Genomic DNA, 21,552 nt, shown 5'->3' on the forward strand with positions numbered 1-21,552 from the left:
GCTGTGACAACCAGTGCAAGTCTGTTCTGTCTTCACATCATGTTTTGCCAGTCTGCCCATGTCTTTCCACTTAGCTCATGCAGGAGGTGGCTTATAGAACTCAACATAGAGAGTAGGAGAGACAGAGAGCCTGTGATGTGGCCCAGTGTCACTGAAGACAGGACCTGCTTTGAATAATGGCTCATAAACAGCCCATACAACAAAAGTGCAAGGACTTTTTTTGTAAATATGTGAATATTTGGATGACTTTTTGTCACAGAATGATTTTTTTTTTTCACTTTTTGGTCCCTAAGAGATGGGAGAACAAGTTTGTGCAAAAAACGTCATTAGTTTTCTGTGTCCCACAAAAAAATCTTGGAGTTTTTAATTTCTGTTTATTTTTATCTTTTGTCTTTATAGTCCCATTACATCTTTTCTTATATTCAAGTGACATTATTACAGCACACATATTCTTAAAGCCCAGGTTGTCCTGAAAAAAAGGATGTTTACAGCTGGACTGTGCACCACAGGGTTGATGTTTCACAAGCTTTTTAAGACAATAAGTCCAGGTGAGACAAAATTGTGAAGAAATAACTTAAAGCTTGTTAATGACACAAAAATGAAGTTTGAAAAGCAGTATTTCCACCAGAATATCTGAAAGGTTTAGCATACGACAAGACAAGACACCACACACCTGCCGTTCATAGTAGTGATTTCACTGTGAAGATTCCCCACACATGAAAAAACGATGTAACATTTGGTTGGTGATGCTATCTGGTGTGCTCACTCGTATTGTTGTTGTTGGTATGCAGCTCTACACAGCCTGACCTATCAAATGTTTGATATTTGGCATTCAAGTTCAGGGTGGCTTTGTCGTGGTGAAATAATTGTGAGGACTCCTCACACTTGAGGATTGTTTTGACAAATAATCTTTTTCACTGAGCATCTCAGGACTCAGGACCCCCCCCCCCCCTTCAATCTTCAGTGGGAGAAATCTGGCTTAAAGTTGGGCATAAAACTGGTGTAGTGCGTGGACAACCTCAGTCTAGACGAGACAATTACACTAGACTACAGACTTAAGGATTTTCAAATCTGAACTAATTTTACGAACATGATAGATCGCACCTATAAGGACTTATTAGCCAGTTTTTAACTTTATGATCCTCTGAACACACACAGCTTGACCAGGACTACTCTGATAACTGTGCTAAAACTAAACACTTGAGGATTATTTGGACAAGTAATTAGTTGAGACAAACGTTAAATCAAGCTGAGACCCCCTTATCCTGATCACTGGGAGCTAAATGGCTAAATCAGGCCCCTAAAATTGGATGTGCACCCAGGCTTAAAACAATAGCCCTAATCAAGTAAATAATAAAATCATTGCTTAATCTCATATAAGCCTGATGCTCCTAATCATCAACTAAGAATGTATTTTCTTCTTAAAAGTCTTTCAACAAAAGAATAAAACCCTACCTTCTGCCTTATTGTTTTGTAAAACTGTGTTTAACAAAGACGCAAATGCCTGAATTTGTCCAAAACTCCTTTATTCAGTTGTATTTTACCAAATTGAGGGTTCAGTAAATGCCCAGTAAGTAGAGGCTTTTTTGCTTAATTTCAGATTAAGCCGTTGTTTCTAAAAGCTTCCTGGAAATCCACCACATATTGCAGCACTTTTGGTATTTGAAGGCTTCTATCAATAAACACAATCAGTCCCTCAGTGACCCACATCGTGCCCTGCGCTCGGCTTATTGCAATCCTTTTCCAGCTAACGATGTTTACAGGAAAGCTGTCAGATTTGTTACACTGTGGAGGAGGAGGCGTGGGAGGCCAGCGCTGAGTGAATGCTGCAGGTGGCATCGCTCGGATCACTCTGCACTGTCCTGTTTGATCACACACGCTGAGAGACTGTCAGACCCCCACAGAGGCGGAGACGATCCTGTCACGCTCCGGAGGGGCTCGTCCTCAGACCTCCTACAGATTTATATATTGCAGTTATCTGAAACCAGAAATCCCCTTAAGGAGAAACAATAAGCTACTTGGTTTACCCTTTTCTCTTTAACTTTTCACCAGCTGTTGTTATTTCTCAATTTTTCTCTGTCCTCCTACTGCTCATATCCTCCTGTCTGGCATTTTAAAAGGTGGTGTCTTTGTGGAGAGTGCACTTCTGCTGACTTCTGTTTTGCATTCTCTCCTCACTCATCCTTCCTTTCCTTCCTTTTACTAAAACCTGTCCTCTCCTCTTCCTCTCTTTTCTGCATTTTTCACTCTCTCTGTCCTTGTCTGATCTCCTTCTTTACAAGCCTGTCAGACTCCCATAAACCCTCTCTAATGATTCGTCTGCATCTCTTTCACGCTTGCTACACTCGTCTCTGATTGCGTTAAGCCTCCACAGCACACAGTGAATGCAAACACTTCCACCTGTAAAGATAATTTTCCATAGTCGTGCTCCTTCTTTGTTCTGTTCAGCTCTGTGTAGACTGGAGGACACAGTTTTTATGCTTAATGTTGTTTGTTGCTTAACTGATGCGTTTGTGCCCTGTAATCAGCTTTTATTTAATCAAGTAGGTCAAAAGTCCACCAGTCTGGCGCCAGTCAAATCTTTTTGGATACTATGATTGTTATCGCGTATGGAGGCCTGTGTTTCTAGATCTAAAATGCTAATAATAATAAGTGTCTTTTGATATTTTTGTGCAAAGTATTTAAATAAGATTTGATTTAGAGCAGCAATACTTTACATTAATCCTAGAAGGCATTGCAAGGGTCAACCTAACATAGCAAGAGAAGTGGCAGAATTTTTACTTGTTAAAAGTCTAAAACTGATGACAGTTTGCAATTTTACTGAGACATGTCTGAGTGTTTTATTAAATCTACATGGTCTAGTTATGTAGCAGTGTATGATTTTTTTAAATCTTTTTGTGGATGTGCTTATTATTGTGGAAATTCATGGCATTTACTGCAGCCTTTGTGCCACCTCTAAAAAAAGAAGGGGGAGGAAGACGGGGAAAAGTTTATGGAAATTTTCAAAATGACAAAAAAAGTACAGGGAATGGTTGGCAGGAGCAAACAAGATTATGTGGCAACTCACAAAAAACATTAAACCTTTTAACTTGGTAAAAATCTACATCAATGCTGTTTATTTCAACGTGTAGCAAAAGTGTAATTTATTTTTGTTTGTTTCTGAAAAAGGCCATATAACATCTTAAATTCAGTTTAAAATGTGAGCAAGAGTTCTGTGTTAAGCTAGAGCTGCCAGGAGCTTGGAAGAGTAGTGGTCAATCATTTTGATTCACAGGTCTGTAAATGCTGAGTCCTTTGGGCATAAAGATGCAATAGTTTGTTTATGTCCTTTACAAACAGAGTAAGAGCAAAGGTGACTCTTAAGGAAGCAAAAAGTGATCAGCATGAACATAGTATCTATAGATATTAGCTGAAAAAAGTTAATCTGTATCAGCAGATATGAAAATTTGTATTGATCTTTATAACAGATATATACGTTGTAAATACTAACCTTATGTACAAATAACTTTGTGGAGTTTAAAGCAAGATCAACAGACCTATGTCAAATGAAGTCTTTTTCTTTGTTCAACCTTATTTCTTGAATTTTAGATTTAGTTCTGTGGACTAAAGTTCCTGCATTTATATATCAGTATCAACATCAGTAAAGGCTAAAATGAATTTTTATTTTAGCATTATCAAATATTAACAGAAAACAATATTGTGCATTTTTGCACTGAAATATAATATTGATTTAAAAAATGACTGCTCTAGGGCGTGGAGATGGTCGAGTAGTTACGGCACGCACCATGTACTTACGGGGCGGCCTGGATTCGACCCCAGCCTGTGGCCCTTTGCCACATGTCTCTCCCCTCTCTCATCCCTGTTTCCGAGTCTATCCACTGTCCTCCACTATCTAATAAAGGCATGAAAAGGCCCCAAAATAAATCTTAAAAAAACGGCTGCTCATATATCATATATAAATTGAGTTGAGGTCTAATGTTACTTTGAATATTTCCATCAGTTTTCAAAACTGGAGCGATTCTTAATTCTTATAGTTATAACCTGACAGGATAGGTGTTGTGCAAAACACTGCTTTGTAACGCAGTGGGAACTGCTGCTGAAAGCTTCCTTTCTGTTGCTGTATCTCCTTCATGTTTTGTGCTGCTAACTTATGATTGACCACGATTATTTTCCATTGGTTGTGAGTTCAGTAGCCCAAACTTGAGTTGTAGAGACTGGGCCCTCTGCTCAGCAGGCCAACCCCTGCAACTTATTTCTTGTTTTGAATTTAGGACTGTTTATTTAAAATAGCACTCTATCAGGTATATTTACTCAACAGTAAAACTATATTATGGTTTCGTGGATAAATTTCTCTTGATGAGGGAGAAAAGCTGTTTAAAGTGGCCTCTTTAGTTCTTGCTTCAATCAATCCCTGAATGTTTTGTGACCAGCTTGTAACATGAACCAGCAACTTTTAACAGTTTTTCCTTCTCATTAGGACAAATTCATCCAAAAAAACCCCAAACACTGGGTAATTGTTCAGCAAACAACCCTTATGGAGTTCTGTTTTTAAATCAGTAGAATTCTCACTGAAAATAAGATGTAAGCTGTGGAGATGGACAGCACTGAGTAGCGCTGGTCTCTAGTTGACAAATTGTGTTATTGCACTGATTGAGTGCCCACTGTTGGCAAAATTTACAAAGTGTTTAACACAGTGAATTTTACTTCCTTTTTGGTGTTTGGAGACAAGAAATTACCTGATAAAGGGTGTCTAGAACTTATTTGTTTTGCTTTATAGAAACAGGTATCCTTTATCATTGATTTTTACTACTATCATGTCAAAGTTTAAAATTCTGGGATTGTGACAACCCACTGGGCACTTCTTTGGTGAAAGAACAATCAGCTCTTGATATATATATATTTTTATTTATTTTATTTTATTTTTTTGGCATGTTTGCAGGCAGTTTTCTTCCAAAAAGTTAAAAACAACCAAGCCACACGAGTTTAAATCTGGGTTATAAATTTAAACTTTCAGATTGATGCTGAGTGTAATTCAGACAATTAGGTAAAATAAGTAGTTTCCAAATTTTCAAAACAACTTCTGCAGTTCAAGCATAACATTTTGATTTGTTTAGGCCAGATATTAAAACATGATCAGTACGTGAGTACCAGTTACAACAGAAACTTTGCCAGCAGTTGTTTCATGCTGGTGGTGGTTTCTCACTCTGTTTCAGGGCTGTTGACCAAATGGTTTTTTAAGAGGCTGATTGTTGCCCAAAAGTCATTTATTTTGACGTAATGACTGTTTTCGTTACCTCCCTGTCCAATTGTTTCCGTCCCAGGTGCTGGGGAAGGACCACCCAGATGTGGCCAAGCAGCTGAACAACCTGGCCCTGCTGTGTCAGAACCAGGGCAAGTACGAGGAGGTGGAGTACTACTACATGAGAGCGCTGGAGATTTACCAGACCAAACTGGGCCCTGACGACCCAAATGTGGCCAAAACCAAGAACAACCTGGTGAGAGAGAAGACGGCAAAGCTGCCTGCTTCATCTGAAAGAATTAAATACATTTTATTTATATAATGCAAAAAGCCAAATTACACACCTTTCCCTTACAGTCTGACCTTAGATCCACTGTCTAGACCAAGATGTTTCATTCAAGAACAAGTCATCCTTGCTCTGCATGGTTTCAGTCAGTAAAAGCACCATAAGATGCAATTTATTTTAAGACACGCATGCTATACCATAAACACTTTGTTCAGGAGCTGCCAGCCCTTTTTATGAAGCAGTTTAATATACTCCAGCAGAGCATTGCTATTTAAAGGTTAAGGTTTCAGCACAGTGATTAAGCTACAGTTTCTTGTTTTTGCTTAGGATGCCTTTGACTCTGTGTTCCTCTCAAAGCTCAGCCTGGTTGAGAAAGACTTTGAGTAGTTGACTGCAGAGGTGCATTGATTTTGAAAATTAAGGCTGTAACTGATGCCAATGTTTAAAAAAATCAATCAGTCCAATACTGGTGTTTTTTTTTTTCAAACACTTTTCTGAACATTTTATCCGGTGTTTGGCAAGAAATAAAATATCAGAGTTTGTCCAATAAGTGGCCTCTTCTGCCTAATATAAGGTTTCTTGATTCAGTCAACAGTAAGGTAATCTTGATGATGCCGGCATTGATTGGACAAATATCTCTGAGAATCTCAGGCAGCTCCTCCTCTCCCTAACCCTGCCCTGGTCCTCACCATTTTGCTCACTAGAGTTAGCTTCAGACAGGAGGGTGAAGTTACTTTTGTACAGTAGTTGTAAGACAAAATGCTTGTTTAATGTAGCTCAGTAAAATTCCTGGGACTGCTCTATGTTCATCAGTCTTTTATCAATAAAATGGTCCTGCTGACTCTACATTTGTCTCTCTTTGTTTTTTCAGGCTTCCTGTTACCTCAAACAAGGCAAGTTCAAGCAGGCTGAAACTCTGTACAAAGAAATCCTCACCCGCGCCCATGAGAGGGAGTTCGGCTCAGTTGATGGTACGTCACGTGACTGGATAATAAATAGAAATACACAAATACACATTTCACCTCTAATCCTCTCATCCAGAGTGACTTTGAATTAGTGGGAAACATAAACACATTAGTCCTCTTCTGACAGACCCCGTTGTGCTCTTCCTCTGCTGAAAAGGTTAATATTTTCATGTTGCTGTAACTGTAAACAAAAGTGACCTTTTTAAATGAAAAATAAAAGCTTTATTTCTTCAAAACATCCTCTCTTTACTGCTTTTTATCTTTGTGAATGTCTGCCATTCAGGATTTACTTCTCATGTGTCTCACTGTCTTTCTGTGCAGATGAGAACAAACCAATATGGATGCACGCTGAGGAGAGAGAGGAACAAAGCAAGGTGAGCTACACCAGAGGCTTTATTTCCAGTAGTCTAATTTTATAATATGATAATTCCATTTAAAGCATTGCATATCTGCATTTCATTGACTTAATGCTCTTCCAAGTATCATCCTGAACTTTGAACATTGAAAACTTCAATCTTAAAGTCAGAATTTGGTCAAAAGTGCAGATAACAAATACTTCATTATGCTGACACCCGCATGAAAGTCCTCAAATAGTTTTATAAAGGTATTTATGAGGGAAGCAGAAGGATTCACCTTTCAAAGAGCAGGATTAGATGATCAAGTCTCAATAATTACCATCTGCTGCTGATTTGAGTATCCCAACCGGTTTATTTTCCCCATGCTTTAAAGGGTTTAGTTGCTCAGGGGCTACCACACTGTAATCTCAGGACTAAATACCCCCTTCATGTTGCCTTTGAAGGTATTAAAAAAGCCACATGTGTTGTAATCTGTTCATTTTCATCCTGTTATGCATGAGTCACTTCATATTTTAACTTTACAGGTCTTGGCTTTAAATGTTGACTCAAAATGTTCAAGCAAGCCGGTGTAGATCCTCTGAATTCGATTTAATGTCAACTAATAAAACTGCATTTTATTTTGTAGGGGAAGCAGAAGGATGGTTCACCATTTGGAGAATATGGAGGCTGGTACAAAGCCTGTAAAGTTGACAGGTATGTTTGTTTTCTGATTCTTTGGCGATGAAAAAATTAGGAAATAAGAGATTAGAAATGGGCTCAGATGTTGTATAAAAGCAATAATGATCATCTTCCAAATGTTATCATTAGATATATCTGTGTTATATGTACAGCCCCCATCCAAAAAAAGTTGGTACACTGAGTAAAATTTAAATAACATTAGAAAACAATTATTTCAAATCTCATTAACCCATGTTTTATTCACAATAGAGGTCATTTTAACATTTCATGAAAAATATTATTGCTCATTTGGAATTTGATGGCAGCAACACATCTCAAAAAAAAATATGGATAGGGCTATGTTTACTACTGTAGTGTCCTGATGGCAGTGTAGGGACTCTTTCACTGTGAAGCCGTGCTGTTGTGATGGATGTGGTATGTGGTTATGCATTGCCTTGCTAAAATATGCAAGGCCTTCCCTGAAACAGACATTGTATGGATGTGCCAGTAAGTTGCTCTAAAACCCCTATAAACTTTTCAGCATTGATAGTGTCTTTCCAGATTTGTAAGCTGCCCATGCCATAGGCACTAAAGCAACCCCACACCATCAGAGATGCCAGCTTTTGACTGTATGCCGATAACAAACTGGATGGTCCCTCTCCTCTTCAGTCCACAGGACACAGCCTGTTGTTTCCAAAAGAAATTTTAAATTTTGATCAATCTGACCACAGAACAGTTTTCCATTTTACCTCAGTTCATTTTGAATGAGCTTTGGCCCAGAGAAGACTGTGCTGTGCTCACGTATGGCTTTTTCTTTGTATGATACAGCTTTAACATACATTTGTGGATGGCAGGGTGAAATGATTTTGACAGACAGTGATTTCTGGAAGGGTTCCTGTGCCCATGCAGTGGTTTCCAGTACAGAGTCATGCCTGTTTTTAATGCAGTACTGCCTGAGGGCCTGAAAATCATAAGTATTTTTATGAAATTGTTCCACAAGTTGCCGTTTTTTATAGATTGCTGAACCTCTGTTCATCTTTAGTTCTGAGATTCTTTTCTTCTCTAAAATGCTCCTTTTATACTCAGTCATGTTACTGACCTGCTGCCAGTTAACCTAATTAGTGGCAAAATGCTCAGCTGTTTTTTTCTTAATACTGCTTACTTTTCCAGACTTGTGTTACCCATCCCTTCTTATTACCTCTGCCAAGGAGGTTATGTGATCGGCAGGGTTTGTTGGTTTGTTAGTTAGTTTGTTAGTTAGCAACATAAATCAAAAAGTTATGGACGGATTTTGATGACTTTTTCAGGAAATGTCAGAAATGGCATAAGGAAGAAGGGATTAGATTTTGGGACTGATCTGGATCACCGTCTGGATCCAGGAATTTTTTTAAGGATTCTTTAGGAGATAGGGCTAATGGCGGAGGTCTGCGCTCTCTAAGTGCTTTTCTAGTTTGAAATGTGTTTCTGCCATCAAATTAAAAATGAGCTTGCATTTTTAGTTTATGAAATGGTAAAATATCTCAGCTTCAGCATCTAATGCGTTATCTTCTATTGTGAATAAAATATGGGTTTATGAGGTTTGAAAATCATTGCATTTTTTTAAATTTACATTTTATGCCCCAACTTTTTTGGAATTGCAGATGTAATGATAATATTAAACAAGTTCTTGTTTAGAATTACTTCTAGACTTAAATTGGTTTCTTTCTTCTGCTTTTTTACTCTAAATTATATAGGACTCATCTAAGAATGACCTACTGGCCATGTCTGTAAAATAAATACTCAAGCTCTGAACTAAGCAGCAAAATTGCTATACAAAGCCTTTTGGTTCAGCTAAAGATATTGAAAGACATATGTAGTAATTAATAAGCATTATAATAAAGTGAATTAGGTCTCTATGATCAAAAGATATCCTTTACAAATGGTTGTGACAAAATGTTCTTCCTTTTTTCTGTAGTCCCACAGTGACCACCACCCTGAAGAACCTCGGCGCCCTCTACAGGCGGCAGGGCAAGTTTGAGGCGGCAGAGACTCTGGAGGAAGCTGCCATGCGTTCCAGAAAGCAGGTGTGGTCTCTGAATGATGTGACTGATAACACAGGATTCCTTTCTGGGGCTTAGCCGTCACTGTTTGTGTTAAAGTGCAGAAATAACCTGAAATGACTGTATCTACTTACCAATGCTCACATCAAATTGGGTCTGCACAGCATTTCCGGCAGATTAGAGGGCAGAAAATGTTCTATCTAGCATAAAATTAGGGAGAAGATGATCTATAATTAGGACACAGAGAAGCCACAGCATTTAAACTGCCTCTGCTGATGTGTAACTGATGAGGTTTAATGGGGTTTCCTGTGGAGATAAGAGGAAGTGGAGAAGCCCTACAGCCTGTATCCTAAATTAGGATTCTCTTCCAAACTTTATGTTAGGCATCTTTCTGTTTGGAAGTAACTCTGCACTATTTGATCCTTGTTTCTATTAGAATGAAGCGTCACAGTTGAAAGTGATACTGATTTGATATTAAAACTTATTTTATAAACCTATTAGGCTTCTTCAAATCAATCAAATATTGGTGCAAACACCAGCAACATTTTTCTATGTGGCATGGATTCTGATTCCAGTAGTGCCATGTTTCTGAAATTTTACCCTCTCCTCAAAGAAGAAGCAAGCCTGTTCTCAAAGATACAGTTTTCTGTGCTATAATAATCCCTTGTGGTGAGAAGGACAGATCAGGCAGGTTTTTTGTAGAAACTTTTCCAAATTACCCACATATTCACAAGAAAATTGCTGTTGCATTTAAAAACAGTTGGCCTACATTTTTCCACACAAAAAATTGATCATGGGTGATCGTGGGGAACGTTAAAAGCATTGGGATTGTTCAAATCTCATCATTTTTTTATTCCCTGTACACAATGTCACGCTTTTTTTTGTTATTTTTTTTTCCTCAAGAAGCTTTCATTTTTTATGTACCAAACCAAAAGGAAACGTGGATAAAGAAGGCTTTGGCATTGATTATTATCCATTCCTTACCACAAGTTAGATTCTCTTTGTATTCAATCATTGTCAGTGTCTGTAAAATGTAAGAGGGGAAATATTTCATTACAGATAACATGAAAAGCATCAAGACCCTGACAGCATCACCACTTTATCTCTAGTGATCCCATGAGTCTGTGTTTTTCCTCTTGTGAATAATTTATTTCCCAGCCAGGGTCAGACAAAACTGTCTTTGCATCTGTCTCTACTGCTGTTACACTATCGTTGGTCCAGCGTTACATATACCAGAGACTGCTTTAATTTGCTAACTTGTTTCTAAAGAGCCTTGTTGATTTTATCTCTATGTATAGCACTTTGACTGAAAGTGCTTTATAAATAAATTTATTATTATTATGATCGTTATTTACAGCACATGATTCTTCTGGAAAGTTCAAATGGTCTGTATTCGGACTAAAAGTTTAGTGTGTCATTAGGGTTTTTAGCATTCAAGTTCCTGAATACCTAAAAAGGAACCATGAATGTATAACTTTATATCATATACTTTATTTTTGCACATATATTCTGGTATCTGGAGTGTCTACCCAACCCCAAAATTTGAAATAAGTCAACCTAGTCCCTCATTAATGGTCTGCTAATGTATGAAAACAAGAAATGTGATGGTCCTCTCAGAGTTTGCACTCTGTGTGATGTGATATTAGAGTCATTATAACACCCGCGCCTCAGCTTGTATCTCCACCCACAGCCATTGAAGCATACAGCTGTATTGTTGTCTGCACATCCTGGAAAGAGAGGGCGGAGTGAGAAGGGCCTCATTTGAATTTAAATAGGGACACCAAAACTGAGCGTTCTGAGAAAGGCTATTAAGAGCTGGTACATACAGGGTAGAAAACCTCTTCTTGTGCTTGATCTAAATGATATGCTGACTGGGAGTCGACCAATTACCAGCCTGTCTGTTTATCAAGGCCGATATTTGCCATTTTGGCTGATTGTCAGTATCTGCATTTTAGTTTACCAATAATAACAATAATTTTCCCTCTCACTAGTCTCACTAAACATCTTGTTTACAAAACAGTTTGATTGGCTAGATGTCACATGAATACTAGCCAATCAGCACTTAAGCCTGGGTGCTGCTGACATAGAGAGCAGACAGCATCACATCCTGTTCTCTTGCTGCTGCTGTGCTGCTCTCTTGCTGACAGAGATATGGCTGAGTTGTTGAGTTTTCTTCAATTTATGATAATGCAACTTTACTTTTACCAAAGTAACTACAATTTGTATGTCATGACAAATGCAAATCAGTTCCAAAGGCCTGTTATTAGTCTCACATCAGTTGACTCCTAATGCTGACCAAAAATGGCACAGATGTTTCACTAAGGCCACATTAAGCTGCATTAAAATATGGAAAGGGGTGTGATAGGTCAGCTTTTAGCTATATGCAAGCTTCTCTGAAGCATTTTTACACAAATGACAGATGTCAGATTTATAAGTTTATTTTTAGTCATCTAAACAAACATAAAAATATATTTACTGGTAAGGGCAGTGGTGGTGATTATGTCAGGTAAAGTATTTTTTTAATATAGCACAGCAGGGAACTCAATGTGCCTAATTCAAGTAAAAGAAACACCCAAGGGAAAATATAAACAGTATGACTAAACAAATAGAAGACTGATGTATTGAAATAAAGACAAATACTCTGTAAAGAAAAAAAAATCTACTTATAGAATGAGAAATTTAAACTTTAATTGGGATATGGTTCTCCATAAAAACAGAAAAAAAACTTTCATCAAACATGAAACAGTTTGTCTGTTTGTTGTGCTACAAAATTTGAATTTGAGTTTTTCCTTCTTGTTTGTCCAACTGTTCATTGTGTGTACTTGCCAGGTCCTGCTCTCATTGTGGCAGCTGTAAAAAGTGCACAGCTTTATTATTAATTGGATTGGATGAATTGGCACTTGTTCCTGTCAGCTGTACAGTTTCCATGTGTGTGACAGTGTGTTTAATCTGCAGGTGGCACAGGTTCCTGGCTGTTGATTTAATTGGATTAGATGAATTGGCATTTATTGCTACCTTCTCTGTATATGTGTGTGTGTTTGTGTGTCAGGGTCTGGACAACGTTCATAAGCAGCGTGTGGCGGAGGTCTTGAGCGAGCCAGAGGCCCGTGAGAAGCAGCGGAGCCGTGAGAGCTTAACCTCTGACACGGTGAAATACGAGAGCGGGCCAGACGGTGGCGAGGAAGTGAGTATGAGCGTGGAGTGGAACGGGGTAAGTACAGTACACAGCCCTCAACACGTCACTGAGAGTCTTAACATGAGCTTCAGATGTGTTTATAAAGAAAACAACCTGTATCTTTCTGGACAGAAGCCACTTATAAACATGAACTCTGATTAAAAAGACATGATAGGCTTGTGTCAACACAAAACAGTTATTCTAGTGATTTAATACTTGGATTATTAATATTTGGTCTGAAATAATGGAGCTGTTTTGGATCTGATCATGCTGACTTTGTTGCAATATCAGCTTTTTTAAATGATCTTTTCCCCTTGGGATTTATTTGATCGAAACTAAAGCAAGGTAAATTTTTTGTCAGTTTAAAGAAGAACCTTAGAGAAAGTCTACGAGCAGAAAAGCTGACAAACCATTAAACTAAACATTTCTACAATTAAAAAGAAATGCTTTCATTTTTCATGATTTAGAAAAAAACACCACCTGCACTCTGAATTTCTTTACGCTTTTCATTATTCATAAAATTTGTGTTTACAATCTGTGTGCAGGCATGCCTCCTTTTATGAAGTCTGTTTTTAATCGCTTTCTGACTTCAATCATTTTAAATATATAATACAGCCAGCTGTCATACACATTTAACAAGTTTTTCATAGGGAAATTGGTTAAATATCAGACCCGGGACACTCATTCTGCTATTTTTCTAATAATTAAACCTTTAAATCAGAGGAGTAATTATAGACAAGTTTATTGTCCTTGGCTGGATAATCGAATCAGTGTCTCATAGTAACAGGAGGAAATTGACAGAGTCTGCATACGGTTTGTTTATGATTTTAAATTTTCCAGTATTTTTAACCTTTTTCATAACAAATCAAATCAGCTTTATTTGTCACATACACATAACACATATAGTCAGTAGTTTGCTTTGTTGGGTAGTAGAGTTATAAGGTAGAGATGCGCTGATGCAGATGTTTAAATATTTATTATTTTAGCCAGTCGCTGGCACCAGTAGAGTTTACTGTGGAAAAGTCACTCATACCAAGGTTAAAGTCATATCTAGTCATATCCCATCTCTCTCCTGCCAACAGGAACAAGGTCCAATATTTACTATGTAGCTTGAAGGGGGCACATCGCCGCCTGCTGTAGAGGAGTCAGTCTGATCCGTGTCAATAGATGTTTCTCCCCAGGTGTTTGTGTACTGGAATGAGGACAGCAGTTCAATAAAGAAGCTTAATCTGATCAACTTGGCAGTACATGTAAACAAGAAAGCCTGGAAATCCTCAGTGCCATACTTTTACTAAGTTAAGAAAAGTTCTTTCCAAATTTAAAGTCTAATTTTGTGTTCAACAAATTCATCTTTGCTGTTTTTTTCCATCCACTTTCTACATTCCACTTCAGTTTTGCATGTTGAATCATCATAATGACTCATGATGATATGATGATTTTAAAAAGTCAAAGTTTATCAGGGTTCCTGCAGCTTCTGTAAAGAAAGATACGATGGTTTTTACCTAATAAGACAAAGAAAAATCTGTCAGGCTTACTGAAACGATAATAATGTTCTGTGTTACACTGATAATGCTGATTGACTGTCAGAACTACTACAGTACTAAAATAGTTACTGCTTATACTAAACTGTTGCACTGATTTTGATTAATAAGACCGAGTGAGACCTCTCTGCTGAGACGCTCACTCGTCCGGATCTTAAATCTCCTCACAGTAGGTGCTTCAGTTGTAGTGTTTAACATCCAAACAGTGCTTTGGTGAGACATTAAACCTCTCTTTTCCACTAAACCCTCCTCTGTAAAGCTGTTCAGACTTACTCTTCCTCTTATAAAGTGCTTTCACAGCAGTAAATCTCCTCCAGTTTCACATGTTGACCACACCTATCTAACTGTCTCTCTGCTGCAGAGCCTCTTCTCTAACTCAGCTGGTATATTTTACAGTATCTGCAGTATTTCCTCAGCCTCTAGTGACTGCAGCGGCAGATCATGTAGATGTAGAGTCTCTGTAGGCTGCTCACCGTCTTACTCTTTAAGGCTGCTGCTGCTGCTGCCTGCTCACATAGCAACAGTAGTCATAGCTCCCTGAACAACCAATCAGCATCTCCTCCTAATCCTCCAGTGTGGCTCTGGGAGGTTTGGTGTGAGATGCATCAGTGTCTATAAAATATAATGTCCTGTCAGTCAGCTATTAGCCTCCTGTAGGCAATCACACACCAGCAGCTGATCTGTGGACTATTTATATCAACTAAAACCTGCCTGTATCATCCGGAAAGAGCTCCAGCTGGAAGTGAATTTAAACAGTTGTACTTTTATTTTGCCCTGAAAACTTCTTTAAACTATCAGTTAATACATTCTTAGCTGAAATTCAACAAAATGTACAGAAAATATGGCACTTGAGATCCTTTTGAGATGATTTTCAGTTGGATTTAAGATGAGATGAAACTCTAATGATCCAAGGAGGAGAATTTTATCATTACAGCAGCACAGAAAAGGGACCAGAGATACATCTTCTGTGATGATAAACTAGTTTCGCTGGTCTCAGGAGCGAGAGAACGATGAGGGAGATGAATAAGAGACTTATTGCACATTCTGTAAGTTAACAGGTGAACAGAAACCAGGAAACTGTAAAATTTTCCATTACGCTGTAGTAGTATGAGGAGGGGGAATGGTGTAAAAATGAGTCAGACTTCAGGGTTGTTTGAATGCATAAGTAGCTCCAATAAATGAATCAGAATATAAGCTTTTGAGCCTGGATGGTGTGGTTGAGGTGCTGAGGATTTATGTGTTGTAGGCACCTGAGAAACAAGGAGAAGAACCTGGAATTAGTACCAGAGTTGTCAGATTACCAGAGAAGTTTTCAACCAATTGAATGTGCATGTAAGGCATAATGACCATAGAAGTATTCATGAATGTAACCACAGTCATGTTGTTTACATTTATTATGATCCATGTTTGGCTCTTTAATCACACTAGATAGGTAAAAGTGTTGTATTCCTGGTATTTTTACCCTCTGCTGCCTCCCTGCAGCTGTCACACCATTTTTTTCTCCCAACCTGTCAAAGAAATCATCACTTCCACTCGAGCTCTCTCCACAGGCAGGTGTGAAAACAGTTTTCTTCTCACTTATTTTAAAATTAGTGGAGTGAGAAGCAGCGTGACTCATCAGTCTGTTCATCTGACTCAACATGGGCTCTGTACTGTACTCCTTCTGTATTCTCTGGGCACTGTGTTCATGTACGACGTGTTTAGTCCGTGATGTATGTTCCTGTGCATGTGTGCATCGTCCCCTTTACATTTGTGTTTAAAGCAGCTGCCTGGGAATGATGAATGGGATTTCTTTTTCTGTTTTTGTTCTTTTCCTTTTGCATGTTTTGTTTGGATGTTAGCAGCCAGAATAGAAGGAAGGATTGATAATTTAATGGGTGTTAAAGTAGCCAGCAAGTAAAACATAGGGTATCAGATAAATACTAAAAACACTATCATTGCTGTTTACCATGCTTTAAATATTCTTTTCAGATGATTTTCTTACCCACACAGATGTCAGTTAGTGCAGTTCTGTAATGGAAATGTTTCAAGCAATTGATCGTTTAAGGGGTTTATGGTTTTTTCTTTGATATGATACAGTTTTTGGTCAATGGCCAAACAAAACAAACAATTTTAATCAGTTAATTAGTGTAGTTGTAATTATGGTGTTTTCTCTGGCACTTTAAAGACACACGTACTATAAATAATGAATATAATATTTTTGGATTGTCCGATTTGGTTCTGTTTTGCCAAAAATAGTAGGCTAACATTAAGAAAAACAAATTTTTTAGATGTAAATGTACTTGTTTCTGAGTCTCTATAAAATAAAAAACAAATAACCCCAAATTTTCAGTAGCTGTCTGGCTGCTCTCATGCATGTCCATCCTGCATCCCCTCTGTGCTTATTCTGTGGTATTCCAACTAAGTTACATGTCTCAAATTGGTGTAATTGTGCTAACAATGTTCTAGAAACAGACACAGTATTTCTCCATCACTATAGGCTGTGCAAGAGCTCCACCTTGTGGCAGTTTCTGCAGATTACATCACCATTCAACACTAAACAGCACCAAACAGAGGACAGGATGCATGAATGTATGTGAAATAGTCCAAAAATGGCATAAATTCAACTTTAGATACTTAATTGTATTGTTTTATACATTTTACCTGCCATACTCAGATAAAGGCAGAGCTTTTTCTGTATCTAAATTAAAATTTGTGAGGGAATTAGTTTTAACAAGGGAGAACTAGTTCAGTTTCATGTTTCCAAACCCATTTGAGCCCCAATTAAAGCATTTTAGTGTATTTTTGTGGGCTCATGTCCTGTTCCTGGCCTGTCAAAATCTCTTATGACTGCATTTTAGCACTTAGGTTCATCCTGACATCTGTATTAGATTTTTTTTATTATCATACCTTTGCCAGGAAGCAACAGTTGTGAATTGAATTTTGACAGAGCTGTTAATAACGCATTCTTTTGTGTCTTCTCCTCAAAAGCAGTCAGGGTTTTGGAGCTCTTGACAGTCTTGTGGATGAGACCTCAGGCCAATTGGACTCTCATTTGGAAAATGGCTTACAGCCTTAAAGACACTAAAGCCTGCTTTTCTGCATGCTGGTTTAACTGCAGATTTATGTAGGTTGAAACAGAATAAATCTAATAAAATGCTGACATTTTCTTGGCTTTATTGACAGCTCTAGTCACTATTTTCTACATCATTCTTCTTCTCAGCCATACCAAAGTTTCTGGTCAATCAGAGTCATTTTAAAGGAAGACAGAGCTCTTTACTCATTACATTTCTGGACTTATTTTATCTAAAATTTGTTCTTTGTTTCTAAAGTTGAATGATGTAATATTTACTGAGAAATCCTGTGTCTGATCTTGAAATCCTGCTCAATAACCTCACCTTTTTCGTGTCTTTAACTCACTGTTTCCCTTCCTTTTTTCTTCCTGTCTTTTTCCTCCTTTCTCAAAACCAATTTCTTCATGTCTCATCTCACTCTCTCTTTCTCTCTTTCACTGCCTGTCTTCTCTCTCCTTCTCTTTCTGTTCCATCTGACCGGCAGGCATAACTCCAGATGCCTTGTAATGATTCTAAAAAACTTGTCTTCTGCATGACGGACGCCTCGCCTCACCTCACCTCGCCTCAGTCCCTTCAGCTTTGCAGTTTTCTTCAGCTCTGATTCCCCCCTATCTTTACCTCCTCTGGGTTCTGGTGGGATCCTTCATCTGGGTCAAACCGCAGCATTAATCTTGCTTTTATGTGGAGTTGGTCAGAGTTAGGATAATGAAATAGCTTCAAATTGATTTTTTGTTACTATCTGCAGTGGGTGGGAGAGGACTGGGGTGATTTCTCTATATGGCAGCATTGAACTTCTTACCATGTTCTTCCTTCTGTCCCCTTTCAAGACTTTCTCCTCTCCCACTTTCTCTCTTTCTGTCCATCTGCAGTGTCTTTAAACTGTCTTATCAGCTGTAGACTTAATCAGTAGATGAGTTTGGAGAATGTTAATGGAGGTGGACAGTTAGTTCTTAAATCTCTGCTTCCTACTTTCTTCTCTTAGTTGTCAAACATAACTCTGTCTATTTTGACCTGGACCAAGCACTAACTCATTCCTAATCAGCCTGAGCATGGAATTGTATTACTTGCTTTCTTGGAGCACAAATTTGGAAAATGATTTTTGAAAAAGATTTTAAAATGAATCTGAAACACCAAAAAGGTTTTTGTAGGTATATATGAAAAGTTTGCTTGAAAAGAAAGATTTAAGTAGAAGAAATGTAATATTTAAAGTTAGACTTACATTGTTTAAATGGATGAGAAAGCAAAAGAGTAGAAAAATGTAATGACTACATAAAAATTTAGAATATGTAAATTATAAAGCATGGTGTCATGCGTGTTCAGTCATATTGAAACAACTTCATTTCTCCCTCCCTTGTTTAGTGTAGCTTTTTAATAACAAACCAATACAGGCTGTCGCCTCTACCTGTACAGGATAAAAAATAAATGATGGAAAACAAATTCAGAGCAACCACAGTCTTGACCTTTTTTTGCCAAAACTTTGCTGGAATGTGAAAATGTTGCTTGCCTTTACTGGATCTTTAAAGGTCAACGAGTAACAAGAACCTACGATGTACTATTAAACATATATACAAAATATAAATCAGATTAGGCACTACTGAGGTCAGAGTTGATTTAGCACACAAAAATGACCCCCTTTAACTTTCAGTTCATGTCTTTTGGTATAAAATGTTCAGAGTTAAACGTTCAGACTCTAGCCTCCTTCCTCTCTGTCTTCTCTCTCTGTGGAGGTCTCTCTGTCCTCTGTTCTCCTCTCAGTTTATCTCAGCGTTTACATCTAAACTCATTAGTGGTGACTCAAAGCTCATAGTGATTCAACATGCTGTAAATAACATCTCGTAAAAAGATAAACTCGTCAGCATGATCGAGAGCTCCGTTGATTGTGGCTCTGTGGGTTTTAGAGTTTTAGTCATTAGTGTGTCGCTCTGTGTCATCTGTACGCAATGATATCACACTAAACTGTTTTGATGTCAATGAGAGGACACTTTAACACTTTAACGGTAACAGGATTCATGCATGATGTGTTGAAATGCTAAAAGAAAGGATGTATGGATAAAACACGAGATTTTTCCTCTTAAAATCCAAATTTTAAAGGAAAGAAGTGAAGACATTGTCTTCACAAGCTTAAACATTGTGCATCCAGCCTGTTTACCTTCTGTATATCTCTGTATATAGATGTCTGAATAAATGAGGGGTGGGTCGGGTGGGTTCAGAGGGTTTGCTGTGAACTATGTTGCATTTGTTTGAAATTTAGGGATTATAGAAGTCTCCTCATCTCTGCTCCTGCTAATAATCTTCTGCGTGTCCCGTCCTGTTTGTGCATCTTACAGTTTGTCTTTCTTAACTTCTAATAAAACCTAAACTCTTTGCTCACCTCAACCTGTGCCTGTCGCCTCTTTGTGTGTGTTCCTCTCTTTTCTCTGTGTGCTTTTATAACTGAGTCAGCTCGTAACATTAACACCTCTCAGCACTTGCATTAGTTCTTCTTTACTCTTTGTCACATGGAAACGAAAGTTGCATTTAGATTAAAAGAGTGATTTTAGTAGAGAAACCCTGCCAAGGTCAGAGGCAGGGATGCCAGCGAGATTTCAAGCTTCAGCGCATTCACAATAACCACTCCAGAGCATGACAGACACCTGCTGGTTCCCATGTGCACGCACTAACTCTGCATATATATATATCACACCAAAACTTTGATAAACAACACATAGACAACTGGCCTTAAAAGCTATCTAATAGAATCAGTTCAGCCTATTATATACCACTGAAGGTACTCCAAACATGAAGTAGAAGTCTGTCGAACCATCAGAAGGCTCTTGATTTCATTATTTGGGGAAAAATAATTGTAAGAAAAGCAAAGAAAAGAGACGATAGTGAGAAAAAATCTGCAAAACTTATCTGTCACTGTAAACAATGAAAAATCCAGATAATAAAATCAAATCAAATGGCTTCTCTACCTGTAAGAAATCTCTGTGTCACATCAAACTCCTGTAGAACAGCATCCACATCTATAACATTATCCTGACTGTTCATCAGGACACTTTGCCTGTCATCCTGAACTTCATCATAAACATTCTGGCCACTGCCTTCTGCTTCACTATAAATACTAGCAGTGCTAGCATTATTAGACACAAGCTTCACTGTGAAGGTGCTTTTCAATGCCATAAGCCTGAAAAATGTTTACATTTTTATTTACACATTTATTCTTCTTAAATTCTGCCCGACACAATACAAATTAAATCCAACACAGCTAGCTTGATATTATAACGCTTGATCTGTGTCCATTTTCACACCAATCATACACCTTCAAATGTATTTACATCATGACACTGATGACTGGATGCAACCAAAGCTTTAACTCAGAAACAGAAAATTTTAGGTAAAAAAGATATAGTTTCATTTTCTCAGAAAAATAAGTAGAGCAGTGATTAACAGCTGGCTGCTTGAGGGCAGTATCAGACCCTCTAAGCTCCCCATTCAGCCCCCAAAAGTTTATTATATTCAGAAAATGTGAAGATGATAAAAGGTTTTGTGTTTTTTAGAGCATCTTTTGTCTTTAAACCCCTAAGCTATGAAATCAACCCAAATAAGGATTGATATTGAAACTGTTTTATAAGGAATGGCTTAACATTTGATCCTTTTTACATAAATCCACCTTTCAGCTATTATTAGAAAATATTATGCATGATAAACACTTATCAGCCCATTCCTGATTAAATCTGAAGTTTTCAGTGTTAACTTTCCACTTCAGTGCTTTTTTCCCTGCTTGAGAATCAAAACAAAAGACTTGTGTTCTACACGTTTTTCACCATCTAAACTCAACATAACAGTGTCAAACCGGCAACATGACAGACACAGAAATAGCTAATAGTTAGAATGTTACCATGTCATTTAGCAGTGGCTTTTGTCTAAAGGAACATACTGTACATCTGGGATGGGTGTTAATGGCAGGAAGACCTCACCTGAGGACCCACACTGGATACTTGTGTCCTGACTGGGATTTAAACCCCCAACCTCATACAGAGGGTAGGGACTGATCTCACTGTTAATGCTGCAGTGCCTAAAAATTACCTACATTTAAAAGACAATCCAAAACCATTACAATGATATGTTATTAGACCAAAGAATGCGCTCAGACTGGTAAACAAACTCTAAATCTCCCACACTGAAGTCAGCGATGTAAACCACTGAGCTATCCAGCCACCACATGTAGTTGATGACCCCTTGGAAACAGGTGCAGCTGG

At 37.9% G+C, this 21,552-nt stretch overlaps 1 protein-coding gene across 7 annotated transcripts in view; it reads left to right on the forward strand.

Annotated features, from left to right (window-relative positions):
* Positions 1-21,552, forward strand: part of klc1a (kinesin light chain 1a) — a 71,179-nt gene that overhangs the window by 36,779 nt on the left and 12,848 nt on the right. For 3 of the 7 annotated variants that reach the window (XM_041812428.1, XM_041812432.1, XM_041812429.1), the window contains exons 8-13: positions 5,322-5,495; positions 6,397-6,496; positions 6,812-6,864; positions 7,472-7,539; positions 9,458-9,566; positions 12,592-12,753. In XM_041812428.1, coding sequence (XP_041668362.1) covers positions 5,322-5,495; positions 6,397-6,496; positions 6,812-6,864; positions 7,472-7,539; positions 9,458-9,566; positions 12,592-12,753 — 666 coding nt within the window. Of the gene's footprint in view, positions 1-5,321; positions 5,496-6,396; positions 6,497-6,811; positions 6,865-7,471; positions 7,540-9,457; positions 9,567-12,591; positions 12,754-16,737; positions 17,762-17,795; positions 19,495-21,552 lie in introns of those variants that run through there. The other 4 variants (XM_041812430.1, XM_041812431.1, XM_041812435.1 and 1 more) reach the window with 3 other exon arrangements.

The sequence above is a fragment of the Cheilinus undulatus genome, linkage group 18, assembly GCF_018320785.1.
Source record: "Cheilinus undulatus linkage group 18, ASM1832078v1, whole genome shotgun sequence".
Classification (NCBI taxonomy): domain Eukaryota; kingdom Metazoa; phylum Chordata; class Actinopteri; order Labriformes; family Labridae; genus Cheilinus; species Cheilinus undulatus.